The sequence below is a fragment of the Pogona vitticeps genome, chromosome 1 (genome assembly GCF_051106095.1).
Source record: "Pogona vitticeps strain Pit_001003342236 chromosome 1, PviZW2.1, whole genome shotgun sequence".
NCBI classification, from domain to species: domain Eukaryota; kingdom Metazoa; phylum Chordata; class Lepidosauria; order Squamata; family Agamidae; genus Pogona; species Pogona vitticeps.
Window position 1 is genome coordinate 28,275,686 of NC_135783.1, and position 27,491 is coordinate 28,303,176.

General features: G+C 40.5%; 1 protein-coding gene across 4 annotated transcripts in view; it reads right to left on the reverse strand.

Moving 5' to 3' along the window:
* The window catches only part of KCNH1 (potassium voltage-gated channel subfamily H member 1), a 320,211-nt gene that overhangs the window by 156,483 nt on the left and 136,237 nt on the right, over positions 1–27,491 (reverse strand). For 3 of the 4 annotated variants that reach the window (XR_012083630.2, XM_020794609.3, XM_020794610.3), the window contains exon 8: positions 2,027–2,226. The exons of the other annotated variant lie outside the window; for it this stretch is intronic. Coding sequence is in view for 2 of the 3 variants with exons in the window: in XM_020794609.3 (XP_020650268.2) it covers positions 2,027–2,226 (200 nt within the window). In the remaining variant the exon portion in view is untranslated. The remainder of the gene's footprint in view (positions 1–2,026; positions 2,227–27,491) is intronic. 4 annotated transcript variants of the gene reach the window in all.

The window sequence follows — 27,491 nt, forward strand, 5'->3', positions numbered from 1 at the left end:
CTGGGCAGCATCATAAAGGGAGATGCAATCTTTGAGACAGCTTGGACCCAAGTCATTTAGGGCTTTACAGGTTAAAACCAGCACTTTGAATTGTGTCCAGAAATGGATCAGTAGCCAGTGGAACTGCTATAACAGGGAGGTTAGGTGATCCCTGTAAGGAGCCCCAGTTAACAATCTGGCTGCAGCATTTTTAACCTGCTGAAGTTTTTGAAAACTTTCCAAAGGCAGCCTCACATAGAGTGCATAATAGTAATCCAGACAGGATGTAATTAAGATATATGTCACAATGGCAGGATTAGACATCTCTAGGAATGGGTGCAGCTGACACACTAGTTTTTACTATGCAAAGGTATTCCTGGCCAAAACCTGGACACCCAGTCTGAGATACAAATTGAGCAGCATACCCAAGTTGTACACCTGTGTTTTCAGTGGAATTTCAGGGGATTGTTAGGATTTTGATACAATCACTTGCTGTATCCTGTCTACTTCTGCTGATTTATTTCTTCCATGTGCTTTAAGAGCAGCTTTCATTTTATTTTCTAAAACTGCATCAATATGCATTGTTCTAATATAGTCAAAGTGGATCATCATTAATTTGTTTTAACAGTTTGTACATTCTAATCTGTTAAGAATTATATTTGCAGACTTATATTTGCAGCACATAAATTGCTTAATTTGGCTTTTATTATTTTACCTTCTCTGCACATTGTGAATCACATCAAGCAGGCAAAATAAAACACAGTGATAATAGATACAGGGGTAAATTTGCCTTCAAAATACTTGCTTAGACGGGTATGTGACTACTGACACAAATACAAGGTCAGCGAAGTGATATCATGATTTATTCATTTCCCTTTGTACTTGAGGTTATGAATGCATGCAAAGCCAGTGGACCTTGAGAACTGAATTTTCAGATTTATGGACTGGTACAATGTCCTACATGTGTCATTTTTTTCTATTAAAACTAAAGTTCTTTTAATCCTTTGCATGACATATTTCGCTGTAGAAGATGTTGATGTGTAAGATACTGAAATCTGTTCAATATAGCTCCTTTCATACTCTAATAATCATTTTTCCCTATTTATTCAAATGAGACCCCAAAGTGAAAGTCCATTAGATGTATTTTAATATTCCTTTTCCTACTCTTATTTAAGTGAAAGAACTTTTGGTGGAACCAGTGTAAGTCTGTATTAATTTTTTTTCAAGTATTTAAATTCTGCCCTTTCAACCACAAAGAAACATAGAAAATGGATAACAAAGTTTGAAATCAAACTTTTTAAAAAAATTAACAAAAGATAATAATAAAGATCCAAGAAACCTGAGTGTTTCAACGTCAAGGCAGCATATGGAACATTGAGACCAGAATTAAGAAAACTGAATAATCATTGGTAATATTTGTTATGGTCCAAGTTGGCCCCTTTGGAAAATCTGCAGATCCTGCAAAGTTTAAAAGAAAGGGGGGTGGGAGGCAAGGTTACAAAAAATAAATCCACAGCCCCAAGCTTTTCAATCTATACACGAATGATGTGGCAAAACTTATCATGATGTCTTTTTCAAAGACAGAAATCCTTGGGAGAATACCTCATAGTCCTGGGGCAGCATCAGGCAAATGAAGAATTTAAAAGCCCCTTGTCTTCTCATCTTACTGCTTGTGTTGTGGTACCACTGAATGAACGGAAGTAGGAGAGATTCACTGGGGACTGGAGTGACTGGAATACACCATTTCTCTGATACATCAGATTGGTTTTAGAAATTATTCAAGTGCTCCTGATGTTTTTCCAAGAAAATTGGAAAATCTATGTGCCACTAGAAGAGCAGAGAGCTGACCCATTTCTACATTTGAACATTTCGAGTTTAAGGAAGCTGAGGGTTTTTTAAAAATATTTCAGCCCAAAATATACCAATTGTTTAACTAATTTGCATTAATAAAAACTTTGGCCTGTTGAAGTCTACTGCAAGCAAAACTAGCAATGTGTCAGTGACAAAGGAATTTGATGGTAGGTTTCCAATATTCAAGACAGCTCACCTTCTCTGTATCAATGCCCCTGGACATTGACCAGGTAGAAACAATATAGTCCATTACACGTTCACTTAAGCCTTTGGGCACTTGGTAGAGCTTCAGGAAGTCGCGGACACTGTTCAGCATCTCATGGTATCTATTTGTGTTAGCGTACATTTGCTGGAAGATCGTTGTCACATTACCAAAAATTGTTGCATATAACAAAGCTGGAAGCCAAAGGAGAGGATAAAAGCAGAGAACAAAGATGAGTATTTTCTAAAATCTTAAGAAACAAGAAGCCTAAGAACCATGTCAATATGGTGCAGCGTCTGTAAGAGAACTTAGCACTAGTTCCATTAAATAGGCCACTAATCATATTAATTGTTACAAAATGATGTAATAATGACACTTATCATTGCTATAAACCTTCGTGTTCTTCTCAAATAATTCTCAGTATTATAAGGGGCACATCTTGTTTGCATAAATTATCTTGTACTAATTGCAAAATGCCAATTTTAATTTACCTAGTGCTAAGTGACCAAATGGCTGAAATCCTATTGCTTAGAGTAGGACAATCGAATCAATGGAATTTACAGAAGAATTGACTTACCAAATCCTCATGGATTAAATGGGACTACAGTACTCTAGCTGTACATTAAGCAAAAGGATTTCCGCCAATGTGTAGCTTTAAGGCGAAGTAATTAGGAAGCCCAGTTTCTATCTCTGGAGGCTGCATATTCAAGTCTTGCTTGATCTCACACTAAATAACTTGTAAATTGGCACATAATCTCTTTAACTGCAATTCCTTTGGCACATAATTCATCTAGCTGCAGGATCAAATGTGCTTGTTCTTTTTAACCCTGCTGCTGATTTCAACACTGCTGCTACCTACCACCTTAACATCAGTAGGTAAATATATTGATGAATTGATTTGGATTTATTCTTTGTACCCTTGCCTTGCTATCAAATTTAAGCTCAGGATAGCACTCCAAAATTAAATGAAACTCAAAGGTAAGGGCAGGTTGCTTACCTGTAACTGTAGTTCTTTGTGCATCTATGTATGCACACATATTGGGATTTCTTTCATATCTGTGTGAATCTTCTCAGAAACTTCGAGAGCCTAAGAAAAGAGTGAAGACATACCCCCTCCACCACGCATCCTCCTCACCCTGTATTGAGCCCTCAGTTCCCCAAATCTGCTACTGGTTAAAAAAAAATGGAGCTGTTTGGCAGCCTGAGGGGAGGCTCGGTAATTTGTGTGAATTCACAGATGACCATTTGAGGAATTACAGTTACAGGTAAGCAACCTGTCTTTCTTCACTGTGATCTCTGTAAAATCACACATATGGGTGACTTGCAAGCTCACTTACCAGCTGGTGGGATGTCACACTGGAACTGAGGAGATCACCACTCTACCAAATGAAGCATCAAGACTGGCTGTGACGTTCAGTTTGTAATGGCTGATGAATACTGAGGGCTGAGGTCAGGTTGCTGCTTTACAGGTGCCTCTCACATGAATTCTTTCCCCTTTTTTGAGTACAGGGTGGAGGCTGTGAAGTGGACTTAAGATGCCAACAGCCTATCCTGGGTATCAATGGGTAGTGTTAATTGACCCGACTACAGTATAAGAGTAAGGATCTTCGATAGTAATAATTTAGAATAGTATCTGCCTCCATACAGAGTTGTTTTGAGGGAGTTTTACAAATGGAGACATCCAGAACCAAAGATGTATCTCTGGTGATTGTATCAACTGCCCGTAACAATTTCTCCCACAAGGATGATTTCAAGAAGGACTTGTTGGCAACATTCATAAATTTGTGGCAGATGGATCAACTGTGCATTTGATGCCCCTCACTGAGGATGTACAGACACTAAGAGAGGCCATTAGTGAGGGAGATATTGTTTCACAGCCAATGCCCTTCTTCAACCAACCTAATAAGGAGGGAAAAGTCATTAATGGATAATAATAATTAAACAAATGGAAAAAAATAATCTCAAAACCATTTTTAAAGAACAAAGGAGCGGAACTGAGGAGAAGGTGAAGGATTAAATGGTAAGAACTATACATAAACTTAGCAAGCTGAGGAAAACATTGAAGGCTCAGAGAAAGCCGCTAGAGGTTTGCTGGGGTGGCAGAAAGGGAACTGAGGGCTTGATAGAGGGTGGGGATCGTGTGTGGTGGAGAGTGTCTTAACTTTTTCTGTAAGACTCTAGAGAGTTCTGAGGATTTTCGTACAGGTGCAAAAGGAACCTCCATATGTGTGATTTCACAGAGACCATGAAGAACATAATTTAACTAAAGTACAGATAAAAATGCAATAAATCAGAATGATTTATTGAGTGTGAGATCAAACAACTAAATAAACAAGTCATCATGTTTTAGTAAACAATATGTTTTTTTTTTGGCATACAAATCAAAGTAGATGTCAGGAAGAAAATGTTTGGAGTGGGCATTCCACAGCTGGGAAGCCACAATAAAACAGCCTTTTTCCTAGTAAATGTAAAAAACTGCCACAATCAGAAAAAAAGAGTTAATTACAGTGTATTGCTTTTCTACTAACATTCAATCCTATTTAAATGGAATCTTGGAAAGATCGTAGAAAGATCTCTTCATGAGACTTCAGAAAACTTCTTCTTCTTTGTATTTTGCGTATAGGTAAAAAAAAGAAGACTACGTGGCCATTTGGCTTCAGTACAGCAGAACAAAACCAATTTTCTTGAAAATAGAAACACATCAGAGGCAACTGAGCAGACTTGTACATTAGTCCACAGGCACTGATTGTATTAGTTCACAGGTGCATATAAATAACTACTTTACTTACAGTATTGCAGAAGATTTATGCCAACCAGTACCCTGTAAATGTATGGCTGGTTTTAATAATACACTTGTCATTTTCTAACCTCCACAGTGAAGCTCCAGGTACAGCAGCGTCTTGAACACGGGCCAAACGCAGGCTCTATGGCTTGGAAACAGGGATGAGCACTGCCCCCTAGAGTTGGACATGACTGGACAATTGCCAAGGGGAACCTTTACCTTTACTTTTTATCTTCATAATGGAATGGTGCTGTCTGGATAACTCAGTGGTTTAGGGGTCTGGTTGGGAGTTCATTTCCCCACTATGCCTGCTTGATAGCGGCTCGACGTGATGATCCATAGGGTCACTTCTAGCTCTGCAGTTCTAAGATTAAGGAGTGGTTTTACCAATTCCACCCCCAGTGAGCTTCACTGGCAGAGCTGGGGAATGGAACCTGGGTCTCCTGAGTCCTTTTCCATTACTGTATCCATCACACCGATCACCCCTTCCCCACATACTCCCCAACACTTCACAGATTAAAATAGAGAGAGACATGCTGAGTTATAAGGATTACTGCCAAGCAACTTGCACAATAGTTAAGAGGGTGTGGTCAAAGGCATGGTAAAGTATAAAAATTATGCAAGAGGAAGAACACACAAAACTGCAAAATCTATAGCACAGAAGTCTTTGAATCTGAGTGTTGCCTATGAGGAAATGTAAAAACAGAAGATTAAGAAGGATAAAAATAAGGAAAGCGAATATTTTATATTTGTTGAATATGTTGCACTTTCTGAGTGTACAAAGCACTTTGCACCCACTGCTGTTTGGGGGATAACTAGGGAGAAAGGATTGCGTACATTGATGGTACATGAAATGACCCCTCCACACTCTTGACGGCCTCAGAGGTGGGAGGGAAAGGGAGCATTACCTCACTTTGGCAAGGAGGAGGTGAGTTTGCATGGGTGATACAAGCGCTTCACTGTGAAGCCAGTGTCAGGGGTGGTGAAGGAAGCATTTTTAAGGCTGGTTCACCCTGAAGTTCGCCTCTTTTGGATTATTGTCAGCAGCCCATCCATCCCCCCTGTAACTGAGAATGACGTTTCTGGTCACCAACAGAGGCCCAATAGGAATTTTCAACCTGGGTCCCCTGACTGGTATATTAAAAGGGAAACCTGGGTGGATTTTCATCCATCCTGATTCTTACAGGGCACAATGGGCAGATCTGGGTGTGGTGTCATTTCTTAAATAGATCACAAACTGGCAGGTAGTGCTGAGAAAGAGGTAGTGGTGGGCCCCCACAGGGTACCCTCAGGGTAACTTGGTCACCTCTGTGAGTAAGGTGGAGCACAGGATTCTGGGGTACAGGTGAGATTGGCCCTTTGAGGCAACCTCACACAATAACCAGCCTCAAGTCATGGGACTTAGATAGGTAATGGAGACAAGGATTATCTCCCCAGAGTAGCCAGACTGGGCAGTGCTGGTGAGGTGTAGCAGCACCTCGGGGCTAGGGGCTTGCCTGTCTCAGTCCAGAGAGGGTCTTGGATGACCCATTAGCTCTGACTCAACGTTCGCACACTACACTTCACTGAAAGTCAGGGGATTTAAACAATAAAGTTGTGGCCCAATTTGAAACCCATTACTTGTTTCTTGTCCCTTTATTTTCTGGGTGGGGGCAACTACTGTTTGCTAATGAGCGTAAAACTGGTTAATGGGATTTGGAATCTGATTATTCTCTTTTAGCAAAGAAAAAAAAATTGAAGAGATCCACCAAGTCTCATGTCCTCTCTTGGAAAGGAAAAATGAGTAATTGTTAAAGGAAACGAACAACTTTTGCTTACAGTACATGCTTGTATGCTTTCTTTTTATATACTGCGGAGTTACATCTCCACAAGTCTATTTTCAGAGAGTAGAACATAGAGGAGAGAGGAAAGGAACAACAGGAAGGAAAGGGCAAGTTCAAGGGTTCTGAGGTGTGGCAAAAGAAAACTATATTTAAGTTAGCAGGAGGTACAGGACATGCTCCCCACTAACACCTAGGATTAAAAGAGAAACATGCAACATTGTAGGTTTACCAAAAAAAAAAAAAAAAGTAATCACAAAATTTGTATCTTCTGTATTTCGGATACTTCTCATTCTACTGATTGGAGTCTCCCATCCCAGCATGTCCGTAATAACATAGGCAAGACCTACGAAATGGACTATGAAGGTATATGTCAGACAAAATTTACAGTATTTGTCTTCAAAGCATCACAAAATGGTCAAGATTAACTCTCATATACCCTCTCTCCTCTATATATTGCATATATAATTCAAAAACAAGTAAGCGTTGTCTGTCACATGCCTTCATAGCCTATTCCACATTTTTACCTAAAGACCCATTTAATTTTTGAGGGAGAATACATGTGAGTAAGCAGTTCAGGGCTACATTGTACTCCCAAGATTAGTAATTGTGAAGTTAATCCTCCCAAAGGACGCTATTATGTTTTCATCATTGTTTAAAACCTCATTCCAGAAATCTAAGATTCACAGCAAGCATCTTCATACTTCACTAAGCTTTTTTATGCTTTGTCCCCTTGTCTTCTCCCAATCCTTCTTCTGACTAATACTCAGCTACCAGAAGCCTGTGAAATGTGTAGAATGGTTAATTTTCTTCTAGAGGCCCAGTATGATGCATATGATTTTCATATTAAACCTGTTGCAGCACAAATAATTAGAGTCCAACAGAGTCTTAAACGACAATAATTTTATTATAATACTAGTAGCTTCCATGGAATGAAAGGCACTGTAGTTTTTGACGGCTCAACATCAGATCCCTTTGACATCCGAAGCGGAGTGAAACAGGGCTGTGTCCTCGCACCAACACTTTTTGGGATCTTTTTTGCTGTCATGCTGAAGCATGCCTTTGGAACTGCAACAGAAGGTGTCTATCTCCGGACTAGATCAGATGGAAAGCTCTTTAATCTCTCTAGATTGAGAGCGAAGACCAAAGTCCAACTGAAATGCATGAGGGACTTCCTCTTTGCAGACGATGCAGCCATTGTTGCCCACTCTGCTGAAGACCTCCAACAACTCATGAACCGTTTCAGCAAGGCCTGCCAAGACTTTGGACTAACAATCAGCCTGAAGAAAACACAAGTCATGGGCCAGGGTGTGGACTCACCTCCCTCTATCACCATCTCCACACAAGAATTGGAGGTTGTTCATGACTTTGTGTACCTTGGCTCAACCATCTCTGACACCCTCTCTCTAGATGTCGAGCTGGATAAACGCATTGGGAAAGCAGCCACCATGTTCTCTAGACTCACAAAGAGAGTATGGCTCAATAAGAAACTGACAACACATACCAAGATCCAGGTCTATAGAGCCTGTGTCCTGAGCACACTCCTGTACTGCAGCGAGTCCTGGACACTTTGTGCCTGGCAGGAGAGGAAGCTGAACACCTTCCATATGCGTTGCCTACGACGGATTTTTGGTATCACCTGGCAGGACAGAGTTCCAAATAGAGTAGTCCTAGAACGAGCTGGAATTTTCAGCATGCATACATTACTGAAACAGCGACGTCTACGCTGGCTTGGGCACGTTGTGAGAATGGCTGATGGTCGGATTCCAAAGGATCTCCTATATGGAGAATTAGTGCAGGGAAATCGCCCCAGAGGGAGACCACAGCTGCGATACAAGGACATCTGCAAGCGGGATCTGAAGGCCTTAGGAATAGACCTCAACAGATGGGAAACTCTGACATCTGATCGTTCAGCCTGGAGGCAGGCAGTACATCACGGCCTCTCCCAATTTGAAGAGACCCTTGTCCAGCAGGCTGAGGCAAAGAGGAAGTCACAAAGGAAGCAAAACCAGGGAGCTGGACAGGGGACAGATTGGATTTGTCTCCAGTGTGGAAGGGATTGTCACTCTCGAATTGGCCTCCTCAGCCACACTAGACGCTGTTCCAAGTCCTCCATACAGAGCACGATACCATAGTCTTTCGAGACTGAAGGATGCCTACTACTAGTAGCTTCCATCACGCTTTTCACTGATACTGTGTTTCTTACATCCCTCCATCTCTCTTATTGCACTGTTTTTGGTGCCATGTTTCAGGCAGCTCTCCAACAAAGACTTTATATGACTGCAGAAAGATCAAGCACTCCCTAAATGGCAACATTTACCCAGGCACAAGGAGAGAATTGGCCATTTTACAAATCTATGAGTTTATACTGTAAATTGAACTGCCAATGGCTTTGCTTATTAGCTAATGAGTGGCTTCTTCTTCTTTTTCTTTCTTTTTTCTTTTTTGAAAAGTTAAAGCTTGGGAACTTGGCTATTTTATGGGGTGATGACTATGGCAGGACCACTGAACAACCTGCAAAAACCAGGAACATTGGAGGCCCTTTTCACAGCCTTATGGAAAGGCCCAGGATTAAACCTGGGAGCTTTTATGTCCAGGCTCTGTTAGAGAACTATGAGCTCTTCTCACACAATCTGAATGAGTACGAACTAGTCCTTAATACCCTGTTGCCACGAAAATAAGACCTAACCTGAAAATAAGCCCTAGCATGATTTTTCAGGATGCTTGTAATATAAACCCTACCCCCAAAATAAGCCCCAGTTAAGTGAAACCTTGCCCTCCACCATTGCGCAGCATTGTGCAGAAACCAGAAGAAGATGACATGGCTGTAAAACAAAACATCCCCTGATAATAAGCCCTAATGCGTTTTGGGAGCAAAAATTAATATAAGACCCTGGCTTATTTTCAGAGAAATGTGATACATGCTTAAAATTGTCTGTGTCAACCATGTTCATAGGTGGGAATGAGAGTCACTCATTCTGTGCAACAACTTCTATATGTTTTTAATGCATTACCTGGCTCGCCTTACACACTTTATCTGGAAACAATCCCGTAAGAAACAAAAATTAGACTTTTTCTGACAGAAGTGGAATGGGCACAATAAATCTAAGAGCGTGGGTCTTGGCAATGAAGAATACCTGAAGTTCTTTGGGTGGATTTACTTATGCATTCACAAAGCCATGCCATGTGACTAGAGTTGAAGGGTGGGAGAGAAGATAGGGATGCAGTGAAACTACATAAACATTAAGTAGGTAGGCTGAGTTGACCTGGCCTTGGCTTTGTTTTCCCCAAATCTGGCTGGCCATTGGGGACCAGCCATAACCAATGAATCCCAACATCCTTGATGCCCAACTGAGAAACACACACGGTGGGCCACCATTGGACTAGGCCCACCAAACTGGTCATAAATGTCAGGAGCACTGCGGAATCTGGGTCTGTTTTCTTCCTTTGGCAGCCAGAATGGGAAACTGTGTATGCATAAGAGCTTATGAATAAGAGCTCTATGGCTTAGAAACAGGGATGAGCACCGCGTCCTAGAGTCAGACATGACTGGACCAAATGTTATTGTTAAAACACTTTCCTGTTTCTTAAGACTTTTTTTTGCCACTGAGCTTTTACAGGATCAAGTTAAGAAGTAGGTGGTTACATCTCCCCTTTGTATACATACTTACTACTATAACACTTTTGCGCTCCCACATCTGAGCATGGATACACACACTCCTTTATAATTCCTCAGAAAAAAGCACATTTCCCCAGCTAATAAACCCTCAGTTTGTGAAGTACTACATTATTTCCATGGAAAATAACCTGCTGTAAACACTTTCCCCCCTCTAAATCCTAATTTGATTGGACTGACTGGCATCCTTCTTCACATTTCATTCATGTTTTAAAGTCAGCAAAATACAATCCTATTATACGCCTTCTATCTTCTGTTCCTATGAATGGAGGACAGAAGGCCTGAACACCAGGATGTATCTTTAAGGACCTTTATACTTTTCTTCTGTTCCCTACTAAGGAACAGTTTTCCATCTCCTAGAGAATTTCTTCCTCTTCTTCTCCCAATAATCCATTAGTAGCACAGTAGGGCAAGTCACTGACATATCTCAATTGTTTTAAAATGAATTAAAGTTATTAAATATGTATAAAGGTTGTCATATTCTCTCAGAAGCAATTGCAAATATCGTACAGTTCATGAGCAGTTTTACTGGAGAATTACTTAAGTAGGCAAAGATGACAGCCAATATTATCATACAATTATAATAAAGGAATGCATTATATGCTTTAGTCACTTCCCTGCTTGGAACCTGGAACATAGCATATTTCCTATTCCCTCTCCAAACAGAAGAATTTTCCCGCCCTATCCAACTGGACATTCCTCAGTTTTTCTGTTTAGTTAACAGGAATTTCATCATTCCTTACTCTCCAAGGTCATTAACCATTTTTTTTGCAGAGAATCAAATCATCAGTTTGCAAGACAAGACAGATATTTGCAAGGCAATACAGTGGGGTCTCTACTTAAGAACTTAATCCGTATTGGAAGGTGGTTCTCAAGTTGAAAGGTTCTTATGTTGAATCTGCATTTCCCATAGGAACACATTGAAAATCATTTAATCCGTATCTGCTCTTTTCCGTCCATAGAAACTACAGTGGAAACTCTACTTAAGAACTTAATCCATTTTGGAATGGTGTTCTTAAGTTGAAACTTCCTTAAGTTGAAGCAAAATTTCCCATAGGAATGGACTGAAAACCAATTAATCCGTTCTGGCTGTTTTTTTTGTTACGTAGAGGTGTGTTCGTACATTGAAGCATTAGTTCCCATAGGAACTAATACAAAGCTGGTTAATACGTACTCTACCACTAGGGGGAGATTTTTTTTTTTAACCTAAGATGACCTAAGGTTAAAAAAAGAGCAGGAAAGGTTTTTTTTCCTGTTCTTATCTTGGATTTCTGTTCTCAAGTAGAAGCAAAATTTAGCAAATGGAGCTGTTCTTAAGTTGGATTGTTCTTAAGTAGAGACGTTCTTAAGTAGAGACCCCACTGTAACGTGAAACATGCTAATACAAGATATAAGATCATACTGTAGATTAACGGCTAGGCATCAAGTTGCTAGCTTGCAGTTATTACGCCTGCTCCTATGTGTTGCCACATGCTGGCATTGTATTTGGGTACTTAGCCACAGAAGGAGACATCTGAATACATGATTATATAGTCATGATATAATTATAGACATACTGGTGAATTCACATCCACCAATATACAGTATCTATAATCAGTATAATGCAACTTTTAATCACAGGTGTACTTTGTAGAATTAGTAAGCTGATATTTTCCACTTTAGAGCTGATAAGAATAAGCTTACCAGTTTGCAACACAAACCTGCAAAGCAAGTACAGTATGGATTTTCATTTACTAATCCTGCACTGAGTCAAATATTTTCTTTCTTTCTTTTTGCAGAATTTACTGTGTTTCCCCGAAAATAAGACAGGCTCTTATATTAATTTTTGCTCCAAAAATGCATTAGGGCTTATTTTCAGGGGATGTTTTATTTTCTAGTCATGTCATCTTCTGGTTGCTGCACAATGCTGCACAAGGGTGGAGGGTGTGGTTTCACTTATCTAGGGCTTATTTTTGGGGTAGGGCTATATTACGAGCATCCTGAAAAATCATACTAGGGCTTATTTTCAGGTTAGGTCTTATTTTCGGGGAAACAGGGTAGAACCAGACCTATGATGTTCTTTTTTTTTTTCCAACACTCACCTGTCAGTTTGTGAACAATGTCACTGAGTTTCAGCAACTTGGCATTTAAAGAAAAAATTGCCGGGGCAAAGATTGTCCCAACAAATGTAATGCATTTTGCCACCACTGTACATTTTGGTCCAAGCCAATATAATATATCGGGACAATAAATGTCCCATGCCACTTGTTACTGAACCATGATGCCTGCAAACAAAAATTACTTAGTCTGGCTGTCAGTAGGTTGGTGCTGTTTGAGGAAGCAATCACTGGAGCTATCAATGGATTCAGTATATAAAAAGAATATGGAAATGTAATCCAGTCCCCAACCACAGCCTAATACCCTGGATTCCAATATGGTCAGAAAATACCCTATAACTTTCTCAGTGCAACATTTTTATACCTGTTACATGAGTATTGAGCAAATTTATTGCAATGTGTTTAGCACAATCCTATGCATGTCTAACAAGACAGAAATTCCACCAAGTTGAATGGTATTTATTCACGACACAGTACTAGTAGGATTTCAGCTTAAGAAATTACTAACTTTGTATATCTAGGTATACTGCAGCAAAAAGATGCTTAATTGAGTGCTCTTCCCCATTTATCACTTTCTTTTGATCAGAGCACTTCAAATATCCATTTTGATTGGTAATTATAATTCCAAAGTATAATTATTGTTGCAAAAGGCATTGTGTTCCTGCATACAGGATATCTGATTAATACTGTATATTCCTTTTCTTATTATCTATAATTTATCTTTCATTAGCCACTGCTGGTTCACTTATAATAAGGAAAGATTATAGAGATGGGGGTGTTTGTATTCTTGTACGCATGAATACCCATGCACAGCTGGATGTAACGAGGGTCTGGCCCCCTGTGGCTGGACTGTCCACTCATCCACTCACTCATACAGCCAGCTCCACTCTCCCTTCCAATCGTTCCAGAGCTCCTGGTTGGCTATCCATTCCTAGCAGAAGGAGGGAAGATGAGTCTCCCTGATAGGCGGATGAGTAGATAGCCAACCGGAACCTCCGGAGTGATTGGAAGGGAAAGCGAAGCCAGCAGAGGTGGCGGATATGTGAGTAGAAGGTCTGGGCCAGGGGGGGCAGACCCTTGTTATGTCCAGCTGTGTGGGGGTATTCATATTCGTATAAGAATGCAAATACCCCCATCTCTAATCATAGTATATTAAAACAATAAATTGACCCACAAGTAGACATAGGATATTCATATCCCAATATTGGCACCACAGGTGCCAGTGGAAACCAAACCCTCCCCCCAGAACCCACTGCCCACTTACCACTCTCCATGCGGCACGCATGGCCTTTGTCAGTCGCATAGCACCAATCAGGGAAGTAGCTCAGCTGGTGCTTCCCAACCTCTCCACACAGCCAACCACTCCAACAAGGAGGCAGAACAATGAGCATCCCTGCTCAATTGCTGAGTGGTTGGCTGTGTGGACAGGTGGAGAAGCACCAGCCAGGCTAGTTCCTTGATTGGCGGCATACACTTGACTGCAGCTGCACATGCTGCATGGAGAGTGGTAAGCGGACTGGCAGGTTCTTGGGGGTGGGGGTGGTTTCTGCTCACATCTGTGGTGCCAATATTCATATTTGTATCCCGAGGGATATGAATATCCCATGTCTACCCACACACCTTTAAATGCGTTTGTTAGTTCCATGTCTTCATGGCATGGAAAATAATACCAGCATATTTTTAAAATAAATGTTATATTTGAAAAAAGGAGGGGAAGGAAAGAAAAGAGAGGAAAGAAAAGAGAGGGAAAGTGAAGAGGAAGAGAAGAAAGGGCTTGGATCATCCAAACACATCAAATGGAATAGAGTATAATGGACTACATCCAATTGTTTGTCCTAGCTAGATTCACTGAATGAATGGAACTTGATAAACTCAGTACTGATGTAGATTGCATTGATTAAATGAGCCAGCTCTAGTTGAGACACACAAATATACGTACTTAGCCCAATATATCTCAATTAATAGAGTAAGCTGTGTTTTTTTTAAGTAAAGTATTCTAAAGGTAAAAATAAAAATAGAAATTAAAAGTTTAAAAAGACAAAAATATGGTGGCACTTTAAAAACTAACATTTGTATTTTTTAATGTGAACTTTTGTGGACTTCATCATACAAATTATTCTGAAGTATTTCTTATCAACTGCGGCTGAGTCATAAAGCAGAAATGAGCATCTTCTTCTCTAATAGGTTGTTGCTGTTGTTGTTGTTGTTTAGTTTGTTAAGTCGTGTCCAACTCTTCGTGACCCCATGGACCAGAGCACGCCAGGCCCTCCTGTCTTCCACTGCCTCCCGGAGTTGGGTTAAATTCATGTTGGTCACTTCTGTGACATCTCGTCCTCTGTTGTCCCCTTCTCCTCTTGCCTTCACACTTTCCCAACATCAGGGGCTTTTCCAGGGAGTCGTCTCTTCTCATTAGATGGCCAAAGTCTTGGAGCCTCAGCTTCAGGATCAGTCCTTCCAGTGAGCACTCAGGGTTGATTTCTTTCAAAATGGATAGGTTTGTTCTCAAAAGCATCAATTCTTTGGCAGTCAGCCTTCTTTATGATCCAGCTCTCACTTCCATACATCGCTACTGGAAAAACCATAGCTTCGACTATGCCGACCTTTGTCGGCAAGCTGATGTCTCTGCTTTTTAAGATGTTGTCTAGATGTGTCATCGCTTTTCTCCCAAGAAGCAGTCGTCTTTAAATTTTGTGGGTGCTGTCACCATCTGCAGTGATCAGGGAGTCCAAGAAAGTAAAATCTGTCACTGCCTCCATCTCTTCCCCTTCTATTTGCCAGGAGATGATGGGGCCAGTGGCCATGATCATAGTTTTTTAATGTTGAGCTTCAGATCATTTTTGCGCTCTCCTCTTTAACCCTCATTAAGAGATTCTCTAATTCCTCCTCACTTTCTGCCATCAGAGTGATATCATCTGCATATCGGAGGTTGTTGATATTTCTTCCGAAAATCTTAATTCCGGCTTGGGATTCATTATTCCAAAATAACATAAACAGATTCAAGTATGAAACAACCTATCAACTGCTATTCTATCTCCAGCTCTGGCATTTTAGTAACTTTTAACTATAAATATTTATTAACTACAAATAAGAGCTTTTCTAGAGAGAGCCAGGAGTTAGCAACTTTTTTCTCAGGCGGTTGCTTTAATTTCATCAGCCTAAATCCATTGTTATGCTAGGAACTGACCACTAGTGTGATAGGAATTGCAGCCCTCCCACCCTAGCCCCTATAGTTCTCCTAACTCAGAAACCTGTATTCCCTTTAGAACCAAGACTAAATGGGCATATGGCTTATCAAGGGGCTAGCATATGCTAAGTAACAGCTTGATCCTCCCATCCCTGTGTTAAGAAACCATTGTCACATGTCTATGGTCTGTTTCCACAGGTCTCTCACTACCATAAGTGCAAATATAAGAGAGTCTCCTGGACTGCAAGGAGAACAAACCTATCCATTCTAAAGGAAATCAACCCTGAGTGCTCACTGGAAGGACAGATCTTGAAGCTGAGGCTCCAATACTTTGGCCATCTCACGGGAAGAGAAGACTCCCTGGAAAAGACCCTGATGTTGGGAAAGTGTGAAGGCAGAAGAAGAAGGGGACAACAGAGGATGAGATGGTTGGACAGTGTCATTGAAGCGACCAACATGAATTTAACCCAACTCTGGGAGGCAGTAGAAGACAGGAGGGCCTGGCATGCTCTGGTCCATGGGGTCACGAAGAGTTAGACACGACTAAACGACACAACAACAACAACAACAACAAAGAACCATATACAGTAGATACCCAGTATGTTGTAGTGGATAAAGTGATAGGATAGACTCACTTAATTATCTCACTTACCATGAAAATCCTATTATGGCCAATATAAATTGGTTCTGACTTGGCGGCATATAAGAGGAATATATACATACAAACAGACGCAGACCAGTGCTTCCTAGTACTCACAGCAGATTTACAATCAGGACACAGCAGGGGCCTTTGGAATACCCTGTCGGATTTGTGAATGAAAGCAATTCCATCAGTGCAACCACCCTACTGGCTCTCAGGCATCACATGGGGAGTGCATTTATAGTAATCAATCAAATAAAAACTATGGGAGGAACTCACTACAGTGCAGTATGTCCATATCAAAGTATACTATGCCAACCCATCCTGTGACTCACGCAGGTTTTAAAAAGTTTGAACTATTCAGTCCAGGCCACCCAAGCGGAGAAAGCCTTCTTACACAATATGCACAAAGGTCATTCATGGTTTGTATTGTTCTTCCTTGGCACCTCTAGCTACAGTAGAAGCTTCAAATCAATCTTTTCAGTTTCTGTCATTTAACACACAAAACCCTTTAAAAAGGACCGAGTGTTGTTCTATCTCTCAATTATGTGTCCAAAGTACAGCATCGTGTCTTTGACAACATGGCAAGTCATTAATAACACAAGCCCAAGCTGCCACCTCATTTAAAGCAGTGTTTCTTAATAACTTCAAAAATAAAACCAATATAATTGGCATGGCTGTTTAGGATTCCTACAAGCAAATCAAAAAAGCTGGAGACAGGTTGTAGAGGTTACCAAATAATGTGATACTTTTAAAATAATGAAAAAGAAGGCAAATCCAAGAGAAATATGTGGACTTAACGTTATTATGCAACTTTTAAAAGTAAGTTAGCACAGTGGAAGCCAGTTCTTTTTAAATAATTTTCTACTAAAGCCTTGTTACTGAGGTTGTAAGTGGTGAAGAATGTCTAATGTTCTGGATATGAATCATCATGTTTATAACGAGGCTGATTTAAAGTGTTCTTTCTTAAAGCATGCCCTCTCATCCTAAAAGTCGGAATTCACATTTCAAATGGGGAGAAGAAGTCCGTTCACTGTGGCAGTGAAGCTTCTTGTACTGAGCTGTTACAGAAGCACAGAATATTCCGAACTTCAGGGAACTAAGCCATTTGTAATCCAAGTTCTGCAAGGCGAGGGAGAGTTCTCAGTCATGCTGGGAGTAAAATTTTTGATAAGGGCAGGTGAAAGACTGGAAAAAAAATTCCAGAATGCAAGTAACCTAAGAGACAGGGAGCTGCAGTCCAAAAACCAAAAACTCACCAGAATTTAAAGCAGCTCTGAAGCTCCAGCCCAACCTTGATGCCATGGATAGAATTTGGTAAAGTATGCATGCAAAGCATGGGCTTTGTTGTTGAACTGTAGTTGTGTGTGCCATGTGCTGACACATCATATCTTGCTTTTAAAAATTCTAATGTTTTCAAAGTATGTGAGATATCCAGGAAGTGTTTTTAACAGTGCCACTCCCCAGCATGTTTCCTTGGCGGGAATTTGAATCCAGGTCTCCTGCATCCTAATCTATCACTTTGTCCGCTATGTACCACACTTGCTCTCTGAACCACAATTATCTATTGATAACATTTATATCACATTTTCCTCCAATGAGCCTTGACCGTCTTCTTCCCTACTTTACCTTCATAACAATGTTGTGTGATATGTTAAGCAAAGAAAGAAATATTGGCCCGAAGTCAACCAATGAGGTTCATTGAGCTAAGATCTCCCAAGTCCCTTCCAACATTTTACTCACTACATCTTTCCTTGCTTGATAAGTAAACACGTTGGGAGGGATGGATCTAGTCTAGCCATCTCTCCATTGCAGGTCTGTTTTCATGCAAAAGCAGTATCAGAGTACCCAAGCAACAGATCATGGAGTTCTCCACCTTCAGCTGAAGGGGTAAAGTCTATGGCAAAGGCAAAGCTTGGTGTATGTCATTTCATAACACAACAGCATTAAATTCCAATTAACAAAACGCTAAATATAAAATTTTATAACTGTCATTCATAATTCCATTGCTATATGGTACATTAATAGAAAGCTTGACTGGCAATTAATTGTTCAATCTGTAGTTCTAATTTTAGTTTGTATGATAAAAGGAACACAGATTTAGAATACATCTTAACATCATGTTGCTAGAATAAGTTGCCACAACAGTGTGTTGATATTGGGTGGGTTTTTAATTAAATTGTGATTATAACTTTCGAATTACAAAGTTACATATTCTGTTCTCTAACTCAGACACCTGAAATTCATCTATCTTGGGAAAAACAAGCTGCAGGTAAAATTACTCAACCACTATGTACTATATACACTGAAATCCAATAATGAACACAGAAATTCTTTGATTGTTGAATCAGAGCAACACTATGTAAAACATATTATTACAGACTGGGAAAAATCTAGCAAAAATTATATACAGTATTTGAAAGTCTCACTGACTTCTGTTATTATTATGTGCCATCAAATCACTTCTGAGGTATGATCAACCTAATATGATTTCTGAGGTATCTAAGACATTCCAGCAGTGCTTTCCCACCGCCAACACCTTAAGTGAATCTCCATGGGCAAGTGGGGATTTGAATTTAAGTTGCCTAAGTCCTTGCCCAGCCTTGTATCTGATGAACAAAAAATAATTGTCACTTACTTCTAGGGGAGAGTTAAGCAATGCTTTTATTTTCTTGCACTGAAATCAATGTGATTTCAAAGTGCTCAACCAATGGATCGTGCACAGTGTTGTTATCTGACAAAGGGAAACCGAGCTTCTTCAAGCAGATCCTCACCTGTGCAACTGACAATGTGGACACACAAGCACACACTACACACAGTTTTAGGAACCAGTGTCTTGAGGAATATCTCTACCCTTTAATTCCTCCTGTGGGTCTTCAAGATAAGAATGAAAAATGTTCTGTCATTCAGGGGGGCCAAACTACACATTAGACTACTCACATTTTCTAAAAACAGACTCAGTTGTGCATTTTTTGGTTTATTAATAAACAAACATTGATGTACTGCTTTTCATCTCACGAGATTCCTGGCAGATACACAAGTATAAAAAATAAATTAGGCTAAAAATGAATGGAGCACTGAAAAGAAGCCAAACCAAAACAAATAACCGATCTATCTTTTTTTACTAAAAACGTAGCATTTTGTTTTTTAAAAAGCTATAATTCTACCTGTACATATGGCAACTAGCTCTTAAGAAGAGGCAAATTAAGTCCTGACAGCAGTTATGGATTTGGGTCCAGCTGTTGGCTGAGTGCTCTGCCTTGGAAACAGGAAGCAATGAATTATTTGAGATTGCTTACAGCCTGGAACCGTGGGAAATAATTTAATTCCTTCCACCTGCCTTATGCAATACCAGAGAAAACTGATCCACCATAGTTCTGAAATAAATGAACTCTTTACTTTCATGTTTCCCAAAAGTAACTAGAATAGTTATTGACCTGTTACTTTAGAACCCCTGAACATTACAAGCTGCTAGTCTGTGGTAGAAAACACACTCTCCATTAGAGATGTACAGTGGTGCCTCGCTTAACATGCGTCCCGTTTAACGATGAATCCACATAGCGACGATTTTTTGTGATCGCAAAAGCGATCGCATTGCAATGTTTTTAATGGGAAAATATTGCTTTGCAATGATCCGCAAGCTGCTTTGCTTACAGATTTTCGCATAGCGATGATTTTCCCACAGCTGATCGGCTGTTCCAAAATGGCCGCCAGGTAAATAAAATGGCCACCCGCTGTGTTTTTGCCCGGATTCCTCGCTTACCGGGCAGGGAAAATGGCGGCCGTATGGAGGATTTTCGCATTAAGGTGAGTTTTTTGCCCATAGGAACACATTAAATGGGTTTTAATGCATTCCTATGGGCTTTTTTATTTCGCATAGTGACGAATCCGTATAGCGACGATTTTTGCTGCACGGATTATCGTCACTATGCGGGATACCACTGTATTCGTATATGAACATGAATATCCCCATCCCTGCACAGGTGGCAATAACCAGGGTCCAGCCCCATGGAGCCAGATGGTCCGCTCAGAACTGCCATGGATGCTGTGATTCTTCCAATGGCTCTGCAGATCGCGATCTGTGAGCCACTCTTCAACCTTGCAACAAGGTTTGTCCTCCTGCCTCCTACCAGGAGTAATTAGGCGATCACGATCTGCGAAGCCATTGGAAGAATCCTGGCGTCTGCAGCAGCGGTGGATCAGTGAGTGGACCATCCGGCCCCATTAGGCTCGCCGGACCCTCATTATCGCCACCTGTGTGGGGATATTTGTATACAAATACCCCCATCTCTACTCTCCATCTTACTGTCACCTGAACTTCCACAACAGAGCATAAGCCTTGCAGCACAAGCCATCAGTTGAACTAGGTGATACTCCCCTGGCTTTGTGAGGCCACAGCTTCACAACTGTAAAAGGACTAAAGTAATTCTTTGTTGTATTCCATTTGTAATATAAGCTAGTTATACTTTTGCTATCAGAAACGGGCCTTGATAAACTTATTGATTCATTACAATAGTTCTCTGTAACTAGTTACTCCAAACTCTGAGAACACATCACTTCTTCACACTGGAAACAAATGTGCAGCCACAGCAAAAGAGACAGAAAATACATGAAAAGTTTGGGGAATGAAATAAATACAGATAAAGAAGTGGAATCTTGGGAATGTACCAGGTTTGCAGTTTTTTAATGTGAATGAAGAATGAGTAAGATATTACAGAGAACGGTGGGGTACATGCCTTATGTATATTATCCGAGGTAAAGACTTGCTTCTCTGAAAAGTATTTCTAGTCTTTTTGCTGCTATTAGTTTTTAAATGTCAAAACAGAGCTATAGTTTTCTCTTTGGCTATCTTGTTGAAATGCATTCTATAGAAGTATCAAAGAGCACAATATATAATTTTTTTAATGAAGGTAGCCGTGTGAGCTTGTGACAGCAAAAACAACTAAGATGCCTTTCAGACCAACGGATTAAACAGTTTTAGTCGCTAATTAAAACACTAAATGTAAACTGAACAGGGCAAGGGAACAAACCAGGACAAGAGATAAACCAATCTTTCTCAATCCCCCCAGAAATTTCAAAATCGGTGGATGGTACACAAATCTTTTGTCTTTGAAGACTGATGCTCAGAGTCTTTTCCGCCACTCTTTTGCTCGTTCTGCTCTGAAGACAATTCAGCCATTATCTTTACCCTCAACAAAGAGGCTGTGAACACAGCGATTGTATCATCCAGCCAATTTCTTGGACATTTGCACACAAATTTAGCTGAAAGTGGAGATAATGTTGGCTCTTCAGAGCTTTCCTCATTGGAGAGGTGGGGGAAAAGGAGATTGCAAAAAATCCCAGAAATCTTCTACATCTTAGAAAGAAAGAAATATTGATGTACTGTTTTAGAAAATTTTATCTATAACAAAATTAAATCATCTTGAAAATTAAAATGGATTTCCATTTCTATTTCACACTGCTAATGAACAGGTCACTACTTAAATGAAGGCAAAGTCATTTAAGGGTATCATTTTGCTTCTGCAATTTATAGAGAGTAATGCATGGACCATTTTCAATTACATAGCTGAAATTAAATCCCCAGTGAGAGCTGGTGTTTTGATTATTTGTGCCAAAGAGTCTGGCTTTCGCTTTGTGGTTTGTCACTTTCCCCCAAAGCTGCTGAATTTAAAGAGCCAGTGTGAAATTTCTTATTTCTGGTGTTTAAAAGAGGTTATCCCAAGGCCTTTCCCCACGGCAAAAAGGAACCACAGGGTGCCTAAGAACCTGAAAGGGGACGGGGGATATAAAGCTTTCAGTTAGTTTAAATTAAATGTTTCTAATGCCTGATCCAGTTATACTGGCATAAAGTTACACAACTAGATTTTGCCCATTAAGAATTATACATGGGCAAGAATAGTTTTCTGCCATCCTGTCTCCTCCACTCTATGTTTATTCAGAGCCCCACTGAAATAGCTGGAAGAAGCTGTATTTAACTCATTTAATAAGGAGTTGGTAGAAAAGCAGAGACGGTTAGTGTTTCTATAGCACAGAAACAGGCAAAGAAATAAGGAACTAGACTCAACTTTGTACTAAGTAAGATGATAATGTTACCCACCACAGCAGTTTTTCAGATTAAAATTTTCTGATTCCTCCTGCCTCAAAGGTTCTGAAGCTACTTTGGGAACCATTTAATCTTGTGGAAGCCTTTGGGGGCAGCAGGACAGGGAAATCTTTAATTTGTGAAAATTAGTGTCACTAGTACTGTATAACCTTACTGGTGGCGGCAACTTTTAGCAATGAAAGACTTGCCCTCATTCTGTGGCCCCCAATAGCTTCATCACTGTGAAGAAGATCCCAAGGGATTATTCAAACCTTGAGCAGGGGGAATAAAATATATATGTATATTCTTTTTAAAAATTGCCATGCTTGATTATGTCCTCAGCCTCACATTGTGTAAAGTTGCACAACATGATTCCAGCTCATCTCTGTTTCTCTTGTCCAGACACCAAAATCTCTAGACTGACAATAAGTTCAAGGAAGGAACGTATATTTGATCACTTCTTCCATGAAATTAAGGGTCCATGAATGTTGTGCTCGGCTGCAGCCTGGAGGACAAAGGAGTATCTTCTAGAAAAGCAACATTGCCTGTAGCCCATCACAGACTAGAGCATTGGAGAGCCCGACTGGATATCTTTGAGGAGATTAGGGGCATCCCTATCATTAGTCAGAATAAGACAGTTGCGTCAGGCTGCAGGATGCCAGAAGCGGTAAATTTTCAATCTCCACCTCATACTTGGCATGGTCTCTGGAGCACTGCCACTGCTCTGCACAGCTCTTTCAGACCCAGCCACTTCCACCAGCTGCTTCCTGAATCCATGCCTCTAAACAGTTCTCAAAACCAGGCCCTATGACAGGCTTGCTTAATAAAATTACATAGGCCACTTCTCTAGTCACTGCTCCTGTAAAGATTGGCTCTGAGAACCATCACAGATAGGTATTCAGAAAGTGGCAAGCTCTGTGCAGTAAAGTGGACAAGACAAGCCATTCCATCACTGTAGCACCTGACAAGGCGTGCATTGGCTCTTGCTACCAGATACTGGTGCATGCACACTGCCATGACAACTGCAGTGTCCCACAGTGGAAAAATCGCTGGTTCGTTGGCTCAGGTCAGTTCAGGTTCATCCAAACCAGAGAACCTGAACTGCCTGAACAACAAACTTTTTAAGCATTTTCCTGAAATTCCTGGTTCATTCTCCCCATCCCCTCAGCCTGCCCCCGTTGCCTCTGCTGCTGTTGCCACCATCTTGAGAGGCAGCTTGGCTGGCTCCAACATGCAGCAAAAGGTAGGGAGATGATGGGGGTAGTGGCAAGGGTGCAAGGGGGTAGTTTTATTTTTTTAAAGGTATTAATATTAAAGAGTTTTTTTTTAAAAAAAAATTCAGATGGTTTGTGGTTTATGGTTCATGGGTAGCCATAAACCACAATTTTTTGTGGTTTGTGCCCATCTCTAATGGCAGTCATATACACTGTAGAACTACATGAGCTCCAACCTCACAAGTGCCATGAAAATCTCAGATATAAGCCAAAGACATCCAGAGGCAGAATTCTATCCGATTGCTATCATATCATCAGTCAACTCCAAAGACCAGTATGTATAGAATGATGGGTAAGAATATCATTTCAATTCAGTTTGACAAGAATTTACCAACATATGTACACTTTCACATATTCAGGGCAGAAGGAACTGAGCATGACAGAAAGCAAAGATGTCAGCGGATTGGTCTATCCAGATATTTTGAATCCAGGTTCTTCGAATGTTTAACTTTGAAAGGACTGGCTTTGAATTCCTGGGTATTTAATGATACTAGTAATGAGCTGGGACTGCCATTATTTTTCTCCTTTTCTTTCTCCTTTTCTTACTTCAGTATGTCAGGCAGGGACAATATAAAAATGGCCAGCACAAATTAGTGAAACTTTTATTTCAATTTAATGTTGAAGAATTTACTAAAACTTTCAAATTTCTTCATATTTTTTCACATTTGGGACAGAAAGAACTGTCCCAAATGTGAAAAAAAAATCAAATACAGGAGAAAGCAAAACAGATAGATGTGCTCATCCCTATATGAACCCTAATCCTATGTGTACATCTACCTGGATCACTCAACAAGTCAAGAGACTGGGTGGGTGGGGGTGGTTTGATTCCCCAATGTGGCTTCAGGACAGAGAGTCAATTTGTGTAGCACTAGGCAACCTGCACAGTCTCAGACCGTCCGCAGAAGAGTGCTCCACTTCTGAGCACTCTCTACCTAGACAACCCCAGAAAACTCACACCATAATCCTTAGAAAACAGAGCACCGAGTGCTGTCCTCTGAAGATGCCGGCCACAGAGACTGGCGAAATGTCAGGAAGAACAACCTTCAGAACATGGCCAAAGAGCCCGAAAAACCCAGAACAACCATTAGATCCCAGCCGTGAAAGCCTTCGTGAATATAGTGATCTTTGTTTTTCTAAACTCTAAAAGTGAATTCCATTGTCTGTCACTAAAAGGCGTCTTAAGATCCTCATCCAAATCAGACACCCACTATTTAACTTCTTTTCCTGTAAGATTTTTTACAGTACAAGAAGCTAACGTATAGTCTGACCCTCCATGGTTTTGATTTTTTAAACCACTTGCATGTTGTTTCAGGGCCTGCCTTTTGCCTTCCTTCACTTTGCTATTGTAATTCTGGTTTTCCAATCCTTCACTGCAGATATTGACGATAATTGACAGATAATTTGCTGGAGAAAACCTTAGCTACATAACCTCACAGTAAGAATTCTTCCAGCTTTCCATATTGTTTTGCTGTTAAAATTTAAATATGGCTGTTTATTGCCTTCGGCATTGCCATGCACCTCTTCTCTGACATACAATGCTGGAATATTACCCTAGGCTCCCCACAGTCACTAAGAACAGTACAGTAGGCCTAGCCAGGGGTGTTCTGTTTATGTATACTCACCATGCAAGAAAGGGGAACATTCTAGCCTCACCGCTTTCGTCCAAGGTTTCATTGTCCTCCTGCATGTGGAGAGGAACCAAACTGAAGAGTAGGAGCCTTGCTATGTGTAAGAGCTCAGCACATCCATGCAGACCCTGACATCGGGAACTGGAGAGCGGGTCTGTGTCCTTGTTGGTTTTGCTGGATCTCTTAGAGGCTTTCAGTCCTATTGACCAGGATCATGTAACCCCCCTTGTTACAGCAGCTCCTCCACTGGCTGCCAATCAGTTTCCAGGCACAATTCAAAGTGCTGGTTGTAACCTATAAAGCCCTAAATAGCCTGGGTCTAAGCTATCTCAAAGACCTTGTCTCCCACTATGAGTTGGCTCAGGTGTTAAAATCATCAGATGAGGCCTTTCTCTCAATCTCAATGTGACAAACCCAGACCTACTGGGATATGCCACAGTTTCACTAAGCTGCCACCAACCATTCCCTATAAGAAGTCACACAGACCAGGGATGGATTTTCAACAAATAAAAGAATAAGGTTTATTTAAAACAACGCACAGGGAAAATAAAATGATCAGGTGAATAAGATACAGTAACGTGGCTTAGTCTCAATCATACATACACACAGTTTGGTTCACACAGAACACTTAACTTGAAGCACAGACCCTGAACCTATCAGTTCTGGCTACCCATACAGACACCTGAACCTATCAGGTTGGTACTGACTGACACACAGTAGTACCCTGTCTGACACACAGACTCCCACTCAAGCTTCTTCTCTCAGCTCTTCTCCCTTCTCCTCCAGCTTCTAAACTTCTCCACACAGGCTCCACATATATATACAGTACAGCCCCTCCTCCTGACGTCCCGCCTTCCACTCCCCATAGGATGGAACTTTCCCTCCAAACCCATGACAGACAGGTAACATCAGTGCTGTATGTAACACCCATCATGATCACAGTTGTGGTTTGGTGGGGACACAGGAGAGAGTCTTCTCGGTTGCCGCTCCCAGACTTTGGAAGTCCCTCCCACAGGAGACCAGACTGGCCTCAGCTTCGCTGTCCTTCTGCAAGCAGGCAAAGTTCTTTCTCTTCAAGCAAGATTTCCCTCAGTGACTGCAGTCTTTGGATGGATTGTTATGCTTTAGTGTATTGACTGGCTTTTTAGTACTACTTGTGTTTACCACTTCTCAGAGTGGTATGTGTTTGTTTCTTTTTAATATTTGTATACTTATCAGTTCAGTCCAAATTTGTGAGGGCTATATTACAAGTTCCAAGACAGGTATCTAATGCAGCCCTCAGGCTTGAAGTGGGCTACCTGAAGGTTGAAGTCAGAGCTTGGCTGGCTATTTTTAACTTTTGGCTAAAACTAACCTTTCAACCAATTGGACTGACTTCACTGGCATTACGGATAGCCATCAGTCACCTTGGAAGAGAGCAATATACCATAAAATCAACAGATACGGCTATTCAGTAGAAAGTATCCAACAAATGGGATACGTTAAGGCCAAGAGTAATCTTAGGCAGCATATTATTGAGACAGAAAGGCAGCAGGATCTTGGTATTATCAGAAATAGGTTTACAGTTGACAACGCATTGCTCCCACTGAAACCGGCAAAATATCTCTACTTACCCCTAACACCTAAACAACGCAAAGCTCTTACTCTGGCCCGCTTCAATGCACTTCCGCCAGCAGTCCAGGAAGGGAAGTATAACAACATCCCTTACACTAAGCGTTTATGCCCCTGTAACTCTGGTGAGATTGAATCTATCTCCCACGTATTACTACATTGTGCTTTTTATTCTGACATTCGAGAAGTCCATGTTAACCCTTACATAAGGGTATTTCCTGGACGAACAGAGGCACACTGCATACTGCTTTTAATATTGTAAGCTGTCTCTTTATATTGTTATTAGCTTTAAATACTGTTTTTTAATTATGTAAACCACCATCGTGTACTCATTGTTTTTGGCTTTAAATATTGTCTTTAAAAGATGCAAGCCACCTTGGCTTCTTCTTTAAAGAGAAAGGTGGAGTAAAAATACTTTAAATAAATAAATAAATAAATAAATAAATAAATAAATAAATAAATAAATAAATAAATAAATAAATAAATAAATAAATAAATAAATAAATAAATAAATAAATAAATAAATAAATAAATAAATAAATAAATAATAGTGGTGGGGTTCAACTGCTCCTCTCTGTGCACGTTGAGTATATACAAATAGATAAGATGTGAACAGCTCTAATGCCACCAGTAAAAAACCCATGGGCAATTACTACTGATGTGTAA